We start from the raw sequence: 13479 nt of genomic DNA on the forward strand, positions 1-13479 counted from the left end.
GGCTTCTCGCCTCCCCCGCCATCTCAACACCTAGAAGAACATCTGGAAGGAAAAGACTTTGAATGAGGGACTTTGGTCCCAGGCTGGAAAGGGGTCTCATCAGTAGTGTAGCTAGGGAAGGAGCGGGGCAGTGGCCGCTTTCCCATTGAGCAGAAGTGGTGCCTTTTAAATTTTTTGGCTCCCTGTTAATTTTTACTCACCCGGCGGTGGGTCAGGTGGCGCTCTGGGTCTTCAGCAGCACTTCAGCGTCAGGTCCTTCACTCACTCCAGCTCTTCAGAGGCATTTCGGTGGCGCAGGGAGGTGTCCTTCAGTGACGCTGAAGACCCGGGGCGAGTGAAGGACCCGACGCCAAAGTGCCACTGAAGACCTGGGGCGCCGCCGGGTGAGTACAAGCAGGTGGTGCCTTTTTTAATCTCTGCTCCCCCTGTTTTCTCCATCTGGAGAAAGAAATGTTTAAAAGGAAGCAATCCAAAGATTATACTTTGTTCAAGAGATTATTCCTTTTAAACAGATCTTGCTCTGTTAAACAACACTCTGAAGGATATAGGAGTTTGGGCAATGTAGTATTTTTTGTGAGTGATATTGTGGTAATTTCACAATTTTAAAAGGAATGTTTAAGGAAAGGGAACAGGAGGATTGGGAGCTAGTTAAGGAGCCCACCCTCCTTGCTAAATTGATAGTGGAACAAAGCCTGTGTCCATGTAAAGGGGCAGTTCACCTTTGCTGTGGTGCGTACAGGAAAGTACAACTGGATAATGGTTAGGCAAGTGAGAAGCTGCGATCACTGCTCCTGACTGGCTAAGAACATCCCATTGTACATGTTAGTGTCTCTGTTACCCCCACCCATGGACAGTCATTTGCCATCTGTTTGGACAGCTCCCAGCGCAATAGCACTATAACCATGGGTGGCTCTTATTGCTGCTGCAATATAAGATAAATCGTAGCAATAATAATACTCCAGACAAAGTTGTCCATGTACCATAAATACTCTGCTATTGTGTATAGAAGCCTCATAAACACTTGAAGTGATATGATAGAAATTGAAGGAAAAGAGCAAAGGCTAGTATGGCAAGTGCCTTCTTTCACTTTAATATTACAGCTGCTATTGTCTACAATATAATTAAAAGCCTGATGAGGGGAAGACTGGAGTTTGGCAATAATATGTTCACTATACAAGCACATTGATTTTTTAAAAAACAGAGATGATGTTAGCCACAGCCTGTAAATTTCTTATTCTCTCAGAAAAATTACTGCATTTAAAGGTAACAAATCTTTAAAAGCAGAGAAAGGATAATGAAAGCCCTTATTTGTATGAATAATCAATAGCTTAAAAACTGGCTTTGGGGAAATAAATAAGGATTGAAGAAATGAAGATTATAGGATGGTGTCACTACAAGGACAGATTTCAGAGGAACAGCCGTGTTAGTCTGTATTCGCAAAAAGAAAAGGACAGAGTTAAGGTTGTTTTGGTGAAGCATTTGCTTATGAAAGTGATAGATTGTGACATGTGTAGAAATGGTCTGGGTGAAGATTGTGCTTTCTATAAACTGTTGAATCATTGCTGTCTCTGACATTCTTGCAGATTTGCTCATTTTAAAATGCTTGGTTTGTAGTCGTTATGCATAAACTTAACCATTGCAAAATGTGGTGTTTTTGTCTTTTACCATGAAAGCTCTGGTTGTGATTATATAGTTAAGGTTTAGTTCAGTATTGCCATTAAAACAGACATGCAGCCATTTTGAAATGTATGAAGTACATGTCATATTCTTCCCAAAATTATAGCACTTATTCTTTGAGTCCAGAATAAAGTTTCTGAGAATTTACAAGTCAGTCCATGAATTAGTTTTTGAGTTAAAATTAATTTTAAAAATGGATCTTTTAATAAATGTAACACCTCCTTTCAGAGCATTTTTCTCCTGAATGATTTTAATAAGGGGATAATGCAGACCCTTCAAACTTCCCATATAATTAAAACTCATTGACATCTCATGATTTGACTACTTTTGAAGAATTTTCTTGAGGGCTAGTGATCATATATGACATTCTTTAAAATGGAACCTTTTCAAAATGGCTGCCCTCTCCCATTGTTTTCAATAGGACTCAAACCAAATGCTGTTTTCAGGGAAGATAGTGTCCCCATCCTTCAAGATGGTCTGCACCTTTCACTGTTCCCAAAGGAATAAAGTCAAACTACCCTAAGAGATGATATTGGTGTCCTATGCTGTCAAAGGTCTCCAGGAAAAGTAGCATGTCTGTGCATACTAACTTATAAACAATCAGAAAACCCATTAAAACAAACAAATCAATCTTATATGATTATCTTTATATAGTAACTTACCCTGTGTTTTCTAGTTTTGATCTGGCTATTCCCCAGGGGGCCACAAACAGAACTGGAATAACTGTTGGAAAGAAAAACAGCAAATTAGAACCAGGTTTTCAAAATGTTTAATGCAAAATACAGTCATGTTACAGCTGTGCCTGATGATCCTACATATAATGATTTTCATTCTTTTCAGGATCATTGTGACCCTTAGAAATTCCCAGTGCCAACTGACAAAGAGTTCATTACTCTGTGTCAGCAATGCCTATTATATCTGAGAAGCTTACTATACCTAACACATTCTTTTAATAATATTTATCCATACAAAGTGTCTTGTAAGGTATCAAATGAATGATGGTGACACACTAGTCATTAACATCATTGTGAAATATATGTAACGACACTATATAAGTAGTTATGTATACCTACTGAAAATATGTTTTAAAATCTGAAACAAGGCAGAGTTGACAAACAAGAATTCTGACAGATAAAGCGTGTCTTTGATGTAAATTAAGGATTAAAAATCAGTACAAAGTAAATCTTCATCAGCATACAGAATGAGTGGGAGATGCAAAATCAACAGGGAACAATACACAAAAGAATAAACAACTGGGGTTCACTTCAAAGGGCTATAGCTGGGGGACAAGTAAGACATTTTGTGATCCATTCATGGAAGAAACTCATTGAAAGGTATGGGATGTTCATGAAAGCTTGGATCCTAGTTTTGACTGAAAACCAGCAGCTCTGTCAGACTAAATCTTTGGGAGAAAATCTACTTTATTAAATAGGAAAGGTAACCATTAAGAAGTGTAGACCAAGAATCGTGTTTTATGTTTTGTTTATATGTGTAAACATTTCAGTTTCAATTTATAATCCTTATTCACTATCTCTTAAAACTTAACCTTTGATAATAAATTTATGACTGTTTCACTAGAAATATATATCAGTGCAGTATTGTTATAGAGGACCTGATTGTGAGTTGTACCAGTTGAGCTGTGTGCACACTGTCTCATCAGGCACAGCTTACCTGGTAATTTTTGTGAGTATCCAGTGACAAAGGCTGGAAACTGCAGGGAGTGCTCTGAGGACTAGGGAGTTGGTGTGGGTCTGTCACAAGCTTGCACAGAGAGGGAGAGGTCTGCAGAGACCTGGAAGTCAGTGCTCGAGTGTGGCCAGAAGCTGTTAGTTTCAGGGAGCTGAGCTACCGCAAGCAAGACAAGACTGCTTCACAACAAGGGCAGGTAGTGGCAAAATACTTCACAACCCTGGGTTCGCCCAGGGAGTGTTACAATCATCTCAGGAAATTACACAGAGATTCCCTCTATTCAGCACTGGTGAGGCCACATCTGGAGTATTGCATCCAGTTTTGGGCCCCCCACTACAGAAAGAATGTGGACAAATTGGAGAGAGTCCAGCAGAGGGCAACGAAAATTATTAGGGGGCTGGAGCACATGACTTATGAGGAAAGGCTGAGGGAACTGGGCTTGTTTAGTCTGCAGAAGAGAAGAGTGAGGGGGGATTTGATAGCAGCCTTCAACTACCTGAAGGGGGGTTCCAAAGAGGGTGGAACTAGGCTGTTCTCAGTGGTGGCAGATGACAGAACAATTAGCAATGGTCTCAAGTTGCAGTGTGGGAGGTTTAGGTTGTTATATTAGGAAAAACTATTTCACTAGGAGGGTGGTGAAGCACTGGAATGCGTTACCTAGGGAAGTGGTGGAATCTCCATCCTTAGAGGTTTTGAAGGCCTGGCTTGACAAAGCCCTGGCTGGGATGATTTAGGTGGTGTTGGTCCTGCTTTGAGCCGGGGGTTGGACTAGATGACCTCCTGAGGTCTCTTCCCACCCTAATCTTCTATGATTCACCGTTCTTGTGTCTTTTCTTGATTACATAAAGACAATATGAAGAAACCTCACAGACACAGCTGAGTCTCTAAATATACACAAATATACCAGGCCTAACTAAATACACACTGCTGCTCTGAGTGGGTTCTAGAAGCTTCAGACATAGAGCACAGTGAGTGGCACTAGTAGCCTCACAATTTATTTAAAGGAAAACTACCTTGTTCCTGGGTAGGTAATTATAACACCTCTGTAGTTTTGACCTAGTCTTCAATGGAGCTATTCTGGAATCCTTTTCTTGTAGCTATCTCTTAGCAATCTGTGTTGCACTCTCTGATAGTCCGCTCCCTTTTGGGTGGTGGGGGCTGAAAGGAATATGCTTGAAATATACCCCAAAAGCACACAATTCTGAACTGTCAAACTGTAGCCCCATTATCAGTGACTGTTTCTTCCCATTGTCCAAATGAAGACACCCTTTACATTTTCTATGTCCTGATCACTTGTGAATCTAGTGAAAAGTAGATTTTTTTACTAATATAAAAAAATAATTGATGGGTCCCAGGCTGGTATGATCCTCTGCTTCAGACAGCACTAGTGCTATTAATATCCAAGGCCTTCTGGAAGATACTACAGATTTGAGATGTTCTTTGAGTTGCGTCTTTGTCATCATTTTGCATGGCTTGCATGGTTCCAAACTGCTTTTTTGGGCCTGCCCAATGCCAGGCATAGTAATCAGTATCAAGAAAACAATTGTCATGTCACAAGGTACCAACAATCCACCTAAAATCTATGTCAAAAATGAAGCTCTGGACAATGTGGATCACTTCTGCTATCTCAGCTCAATTCTTACCAGCTCACTTAACCTTGATAGGGGACTTGATAATGGAATCGAGAAAGCTTCTGTTATCTTTGGCAAGCTTACCTCGTGTGTTTGGAACAACAAACAGACAACTTTGTGTTCAGGGTTAGCAATTTATCAGGCCTGTGTCCTTAGTACCCTCCTTTACGTTTGTGAAAGCTGGGTTACGTACTACAAGCAGGAGTGGAGATTGAAAAGTTTCCACCTCTACTCTCTTGGAAAAGTCCTTGGAGTTACTTGGGACCAAAGGATCATCAATAACAAGATCCTTGAGAGAATGGGGAGGATCCTTGAGAGACAGCCTACTGTCTATGCAGACTATGCTGGACATTCACAGGCTTTGCTGGCTGGGATGTGTGGAGCACATGCCTCAAGATTGTCTGCCAAAGGCTGTACTCTATGGTCAACTTAAGAACTGCCCGTGATGCAGAGGAATGCCAAAGCTCCAATACAGCGACAAGGTCAAGCGAGGCCTCAAATTCAGCATTCCCACTGACAACTGGAAGAATCCTGCCCACAAATGCTCAGTCTGGAGAAGCCGGGTTATGTCTAGTGCAGTCATCACAGAGAGCCCACGTAGAGGCCCACAGGCAAGCCAGGAGGCAGAGTGCTCCAACCTCCATTTGGTGAGTGGACCTGTAGCCACTCTGGGAAAGTCTGCTGCTCGCGCATCAGGCTCTTTTCTCATACCATGGCTAAGCACCAGTGACGGACTGACTTTGTTGCATCTCCTTTTATCTCTCAAGATATTGGATGGCCATCCTAGGCCAGGTCACCACCCTGATGTTAGGGCTGGCTCCTGGAATTCTGTGCGGTCCTGGTGTCCCTTATGTATCCGTTCCAACATGTTGTTCTGCCACGACTGTGGGACCATAATACAGTTGCCACAGGAAAGCAGTAGTTGATTACTATGCTCTTACAAATTTGTGCCTTATTTTTAATTCAAACTTTTCAGACTTCAGTTTATGGCCATTGGATGCCTTATGCCTCTGCCTTCTAGATTAAAGAACCCTCTAGTATGAGCATTCTTCTCTCTGCATAAGTACAGTAAAACCGTGTTTATCCAACCCTCCATTAGCCAGCTTTCTGTATTAACCGAACAACTAGTGCACACAGGTCCAGAAGCAGGCAAACTCTCCTGTGGCTGCTTGATGGTGCTTCAGTCTCACACTTTCCCATTCTCCAGATTATGCAAATTTTTGGTTTTCTGATCTGGCCCCGATCTCAATTACATCAGATAAACGAGATTCTGCTGTACTTACAGATTGTGATCAAGTCACCTCTTTAACTTCTCCTTCATAAACAACAGAAATTGAGTTCCTTTAGACTCTTACTTGAAGTCTGGTTTTCCAGATTTTGTATCACTGTGATGAAGCAGAGAAACTGCCCACCAGCACAGTAAGGGTTAAAGAGAGCCTTTGGGCCCAGCTAGCCCTGCCCCATTATACCTGCAGTCAATGCCAGACCTGGAGGGGGAGAAAAGGAGGGACCCTAGCTCAGTTTGGGACTGACTGGTGAAGGGGCAGGATCTAGCTGTCTCCCTGCCTGAGATGCAGGGGTACTAGTCTGTCAGCCAAGGCAGCCACCTGGGAGTAAGCACTGTCTCCCCAGCCAAGGGAGACTGCAAAGTAGATGTAGGAGTCTCTGGCACTGGAGATAACTGAGTGAGCAAAGCCCAGAGACATTGTGGGGTTTGGCTTTATCAACTTGTGCCTGCCCCACCCAAAGGAGACTGGAACCACGGCAGGGCACTGCCCAAGATCCACCAGAGGGTGCTATGGGAGGCAAGCCAGGCATTTAACTGGACTAGAGGAGCCATGCTTCAAACTTAGCAGACATTGGTAGGAAGTAGCTCAGGGCAGCGGATTTAGACTTCCTGCTGGGAGGGCTCCCACTGTTCAGGGGTTGGAACCCAGTGGAGAGGGAGGCTCCAGGTCCCCCTATTCCCTCCCACCTTAAAGACTGAGGCTCCTCAACCAAGCCAGGGGCTGAGAGCCCAGTGCTCCTACCACTATCCCGCTGAAATGCTCCAAATTCCCTGTTACAATCTTCTTAGTAACTTTCCTGCACCCTCTCCAATTTTTCAACATTCTTTCTAAAATGTGGATACCTCAACTGGAGACATTCAGTAACTGTCTCAGTTGCAAGCTCTTTGAAGGACAGGATTAGAATTCAAAATTATCTTGACCAGCTGGAGTAATGTTCTGAAATCAATAGGATGAAATCCAATGAGGACAAATGCAAAGTACTACACTTGGGAAGGAATAATCAGTTGCACAAATACAATATGGGCAATGACTGCCTAGGAAGGAGTACTGCAGAAAAGTATCGGGTTTATAGTCAATCACAAATGAAATATGAGTCAACAATGTAATACTTTTGCAAAAAACCTTCTTGGATGTATTAGCAGCAGTGCTGTAAGCAAGACGCAAAAAGTAATTCTTCCACTCTGCTCAGCACTGATAAGACCTCGCTGGAATATTGTGTCCAGTTCTGGGCATCACACTTCAGAAAAGATGTGGAGAAATTGGAGAAAGTCCAAAGGAGAGCAATAAAAATGATTAAAGATCTAGAAAACATGACCTCCAAGGAATGATTGAAAAAATTGGATTTGTTAAGTCTGGAGAAGAGAAGAGTGAGGCAGGACAGGATAACAGTCTTCAAGTACGTAAAAGGTTGCTTTAAAGAGAAGGGTGATAAATTGTTCTCCTTAGCCACTGAGGACAGGACAAGAAGTAATGGGCTTAAATTGCAGCAAGGGAGATTTAGGTTAGACTTTAAGAAGAACTTCCAGTACTGTAAGAGCGGTTATGCACTGAAAGAAGTTACCTAAAGAGATTGTGGGATCTCCATCATTGGAGGTTTTTAAGAGCAGGCTAGACAAACACCTGTCAGGGATAGTCTGAATAATACTTCAGTGCAGGGGCTTCAACTAGATGACCTACCAAAGTCCCGTGCAGGCCTACTTTTCTATGATTCTATGTCTGTGACCTCTGGATCTAAAAGAATGAGTTGCTATTCATTCAGGTAAAGGACCAGAGTAAGTTCAGAGTTAGTAGCAGGCTCATAAGTGGCGTAGCCACAGCAGTGGTCATAGTGCCACCCTGTGAGCATGGACTAAAATTGTATCTTCTGAAATCAATAAAAGTCATACAGAAAGAGAAGTGTAACATTCTGTCATTATAATTTGTCATCACTAATTCCGGCCCAGCATTGTGTTGCTGAGTGTTATGGTTCCTAACATTTAGGTGGCTAGAAAATCACAGGAACACACAGCCATCCACAAAGCCTGAGTTGGGTGCTAGACTCCCAATACAATGACAAGGGAGAGATGGGTGCCTAAGAATGTGATCCACCAAACTAAGCAGTCTAAAAGGGGAGCCACCTAAACTAGCCAATGAGAGATGCCAACAAGACGGGTGTGAGAAGGGTGGGGTTTCGGAGACACAGTTGGGAACCCCTCTCCTGGAGTTATGCGGCTCAGGCACCTAAGTCATTTATTTTGAGAATGAGGTAGGCACCCACCTCAGTCCACATGAAACCACTCAAGGAGGTGGTGGTACTGATCTTATAACTCTCTGGTGAAGATGCTCTCTGCTGACAGGAGAAAACTCTCCCCTCAGCATAATAAAACCACCTCCATGACTGGCAGAACCTACATCAGCAGGAAAAGCTCTCCCACCGACATAGCACTGTCCACATCGGCACTTATGTCGTTGTAATTTATGTCACTCAGGGGGGTGGTTTATTCATACCCCTGAATGACCTAAATTATGCCAAAATAAACTGTAGTGTAGACATAGCCTTAATCCAGTGGTTAGACCACTATAGAACATAAGAATGGCCATAGTGGGTCAGACCAGTTGTGCATATGGACCAGTATCCTGTCTTCAACAGTGGCCAGCACCAGAGCTTCAGGGGGAATGTATGCAACAGGGCAATGCTAGAAAGATCCACCCATCTTCCCCTTCCAGTTCTGGCAGTCAGAGGTTTAGGGTTGCCCTGAGCATAGGGTTGCATCCCTGACTACCTGGACTAACAGCCAGTGATAGACTGATCCTATTGAACTTAATCTAGTTCTTTTTTGAATGCAGTTACACTTTTGGCCATCACAACATTCTATGGAAGTGAATGATGCAGGTTAATTATGCTTTGTGTGAAAAAGTATTTCCTCTTGTTCGTACTAAACCTGTGTCTATTAATTTCACAAGGTGACCTCTTTTTTGTATTGAGGGAAAGGGTAAATAATACATCTCTATTCACTTATTCCATACAATTCATTATTTTATAGATTTCTATCATATCACCCTTAGTCGTCTGTTTTCTAAGATGAACAGCCTTAATCTTTTTATAATCTTTTTAAGGCTGTCAAGCAATTAAAAATATTGTGATTAATCGCACTGTTAATAATAGAATATCATTTATTTAAATATTTTTGATGTTTTCTACATTTTCAAATATATTGATTTCGATTACAACACAGAATACAAAGTGTACAGCGCTCATTTTATATTTATTTTTGATAAGTATTTGCACTGTAAAAAATAAAAGAAATAGTATTTTTCAATGCACCTAATACAAGTACTGTAGTGCTATTTCCTTATCATGAAAGTTGAACTTAAAAATGTAGAATTATGTACAAAAAATGCATTCAAAAATGAAACAATGTAAAATTTTAGCACCTACATGTCCACTCAGTTCTACTTCTTGTTCAGCCAATTGCTCAGACAAACAAGTTTGTTTACATTTGCAAGAGATAATGCTGCCCACATCTTGTTTATAGACAGGTTTCAGAGTAACAACCATGTTAGTCTGTTCGCAAAAAGAAAAGGAGTACTTGTGGCAACTTAGAGACTAACCAATTTATTTGAGCATGAGCTTTTGTGAGCTACAGCTCACTTCATCGGATGCATACTGTGGAAACTGCAGAAGGCATTATATACACAGAGACCATGAAACAATACCTCCTCCCACCCTACTCTCCTGCTGGTAATAGCTTATCTAAAGTGATCATCAAGTTGGGCCATTTCCAGCACAAATCCAGGTTTTCTCACCCTCCGCGCCCCCCCCCCCCCCCCACAAACTCACTCTCCTGCTGGTAATAGCCCATCCAAAGTGACCACTCTCTTTAAAATGTGTATGATAATCAAGGTGGGCCATTTCCAGCACAAATCCAGGTATTCTCACCCCCCCACCCCTTTTTTTTCAAAAAAACACACACACAAAAACTCAGCTGGTTTTTGTGTGTGTGTTTTTTTGAAAAAAAGGGGGTGGGGGGTGAGAGAACCTGTATTTGTGCTGGAAATGGCCCACCTTGATTTTCATACACATTGTGAGGAGAGTGGTCACTTTGGATAAGCTATTACCAGCAGGAGAGTGAGTTTGTGTGTGTGGTTTTTGGAGGGGGGTGGGGGGGTGAGAATACCTGGATTTGTGCTGGAAATGGCCCACCTTGATTATCATACACATTTTAAAGAGAGTGGTCACTTTGGATGGGCTATTACCAGCAGGAGAGTGAGTTTGTGTGTGGGGGGGCGGAGGGTGAGAAAACCTGGATTTGTGCTGGAAATGGCCCAACTTGATGATCACTTTAGATAAGCTATTACCAGCAGGAGAGTGGGGTGGGAGGAGGTATTGTTTCATGGTCTCTGTGTATATAATGTCTTCTGCAGTTTCCACAGTATGCATCCGATGAAGTGAGCTGTAGCTCACGAAAGCTCATGCTCAAATAAATTGGTTAGTCTCTAAGGTGCCACAAGTACTCCTTTTCATCTTGTTTATAGTGTCACCTGAATGTGAAAACAGGCGTTCTCATGGCACTGTTGTAGCCAGCATCACAAGATATTTATGTGCCAGATGCACTAAAGATTCCTATGTCCCTTCATGCTTCAACCTTTCCAGGGGACATGTGTCCATGATGACAGGTTCTGCTCAATAACAATCCAAAGCAGTGTGGACCGACACATGTTCATTTTCATCATCTGAGTCAGATGCCACCAGCAGAAGATGGATTTTCTGTTTTGATGGTTCGGGTTCTGTAGTTTCCGCATCAGGAGTGTTGCTCTTTTAAGACTTCTGAAAGCATGCTCCACACCTTGTCCCTCTCAGATTTTGGAAGGCACTTCAGATTCTTAAACCTTGGGTTGGCTGCTGTAGCTGTCTTTAGAAATCTCACATTGGTACCTTCTTTGTGTTTTGTGAAATCTGCAGTGAAAATGTTCTTAAAATGAACATGTGCTGGGTCATCATCTGAGACTGCTATAGCATGAAATATATGGCAGAATGCAGGTAAAACAGAGCCAGGGACATACAATTTCCCCCCAAGGAGTTCAGTCACAAATGTAATTAACACATTATTTTTTTTAATGAGCATCATCAGCATGGAAGCATGTCTTCTGGAATGGTGGCTGAAGCATGAAGGGGCATATGAACATTTAGCATATCTGGCACGTGTAGAGGAAAAATTCAGTGGACCCAAGTATGCCTAAACTTTCCAAGTAGGCCTAAAACTTTTGGTCAAGCTAACTGTGTATATGAAGCATAAGAAAAGAGTGTGGAAAATTCCATTGTAAGGCAATTGCAGCAGCACAGCTTAAGAATCGTTAACCACAAAAGAACACCTGTCAATAACAGGAAAAGCTTGTTTTGCTATATTCCAAATAAGGTAATTAAGACGAATGTGTAATTTGTCTGTGGTTTTAAGCTTTAAAAAGCTCTGTGTGCTTTTCATCGGGGGGGGGGGGGGGCAGCTACTTAGAGCTGTTACCCCCCTGCGCTTGTAATCAATAAAGGAGCCTTAGGCTTGGTTCTGATCCAAACACAACACGTGGTTAATTTTTCCACCACACACGCAAATACCTTGCAATGCCGGCTACAAAAGTGCCATGCAAATGCCTGTTCTCACTTTCTGGTGACATTGTAAATAAGAAGATGGCAGCATTATCTCCTGTAAATGTAAACAAACTTGTTTGTCTTAACAATTGGCTGAACAAGAAGTAGGATTGAGTGGACTTGTAGGCTCTAAAGTTTTACATTGTTTTGTTTTTGAGTGCAGTTGTGTAACTAAAAAAAATCTACATTTGTAAGTTGCACTTTCACTGTAGAGATTACACTACAGTACTTGTATGAGGTGAATTGAAAACTACTATTTCTTTTATCATTTTTACAGTGCAAATATTTGTAATAAAAATAACATACACTTTGATTTAAATTACAACACAGAATACAATATATATGAAAATGCAGAATAACATCAAAATAATTAATACATTTCAATTGGTATTCTGTTTAACAGTGCAATTAAAACTACGATTAATTTTTTTAATCGTGATTAATTTTTTTTAGTTTAGTTGCATGAGTTAACTGCAATTAATCAACAGCTCTAAATCTTTTTATAAAAAAACCATACTCTTTTAGTTTCTTCTCCTATGTAAGCTGTTCCATATTCTTGATAATCTTTGTTGAGCTTCTCTGAATCTTTTCCAGTTCCACTCTATCCTTTTTGAGATGAGGCAACCAGAGCTGCACATAATATTCAAAGTGTGGGTGCACCATGGATTTAAATAGTAGCTGTGTAGTTTCTATCTTATTTTTCTATCCCTTTCCTAACAGATCCTAACATTGTTAACCTTTTTGACTGCTGCTGTGCATTGAGCTGAAGTTTTCAGAGATCTAGTCACAATGACTATAAGATCTCTTTCTTGAGTGGTAACGTCTAATTTAAAGCCCAGCATTATATATGTGTAGTTGGGATTATTTTTTCTAGCATACATTACTTTGCATTTATCAAAATTGAATTTAATCTGCCATTTTGTTATCCAGTTACAAAGATCTCACAAAACTGGGTAACTCTTCATAGTCAGCTTTGGACTTAGCTTTGGAATAATTTTGTAACATCTGAAAACTTTGCCACTTCACTGTTCACTGTCTTTTCCATATAATTAATAAGTACATTGAATAGCACACATCTCAGTACAGATCTTTGGGTGATCCTGCTGTTCATCTCTTTCCATTGTGAAAACTGACCATTTATTCCTACCCTTTTTTTCTTATCTTTAACTAGTTACTGATCCATGAGAGGACCTTCCTTGGTATCCCATCACTACTTGCTTTGCTTAAATGTTTTTGGTGATGCACTTTGTCTGAAAATCTAAGTACGCTACATTGACGGGATCACTCTTGTCCACATGCCTGTGGACAACCACAAAGAATTCTAGTAGATTGATGAGGCATTATTTCCCCTTTACAAAAACCATGTTGACTCTTCCCCAACAAATCATGCTTATCTATGTGTCTGGTAATTCTGTTTTTTACTATATATTCTACCAGTTTGCCCAGTACTGAAACCTGTAATTGCCAGGATCTCCACTGGAACTCTTTAAAAATTGGTGTTACTTTGGGTACTTTTCAGTCATGTGGTGCAGAGGCTTGTTCAGTTCCCTCAACTACCTAATGAGAGAGA

The 13479-nt window shown here is 41.2% G+C and overlaps 1 protein-coding gene across 1 annotated transcript in view; it reads right to left on the bottom strand.

Moving 5' to 3' along the window:
- Window positions 1–13479, bottom strand: part of GLP2R (glucagon like peptide 2 receptor) — a 120240-nt gene that overhangs the window by 68311 nt on the left and 38450 nt on the right. The window contains exon 8 of the mRNA XM_073310817.1: window positions 2340–2400. Coding sequence (XP_073166918.1) covers window positions 2340–2400 — 61 coding nt within the window. The remainder of the gene's footprint in view (window positions 1–2339; window positions 2401–13479) is intronic.

The sequence above is a fragment of the Lepidochelys kempii genome, chromosome 14 (assembly GCF_965140285.1).
Source record: "Lepidochelys kempii isolate rLepKem1 chromosome 14, rLepKem1.hap1, whole genome shotgun sequence".
NCBI lineage: Eukaryota > Metazoa > Chordata > Testudines > Cheloniidae > Lepidochelys > Lepidochelys kempii.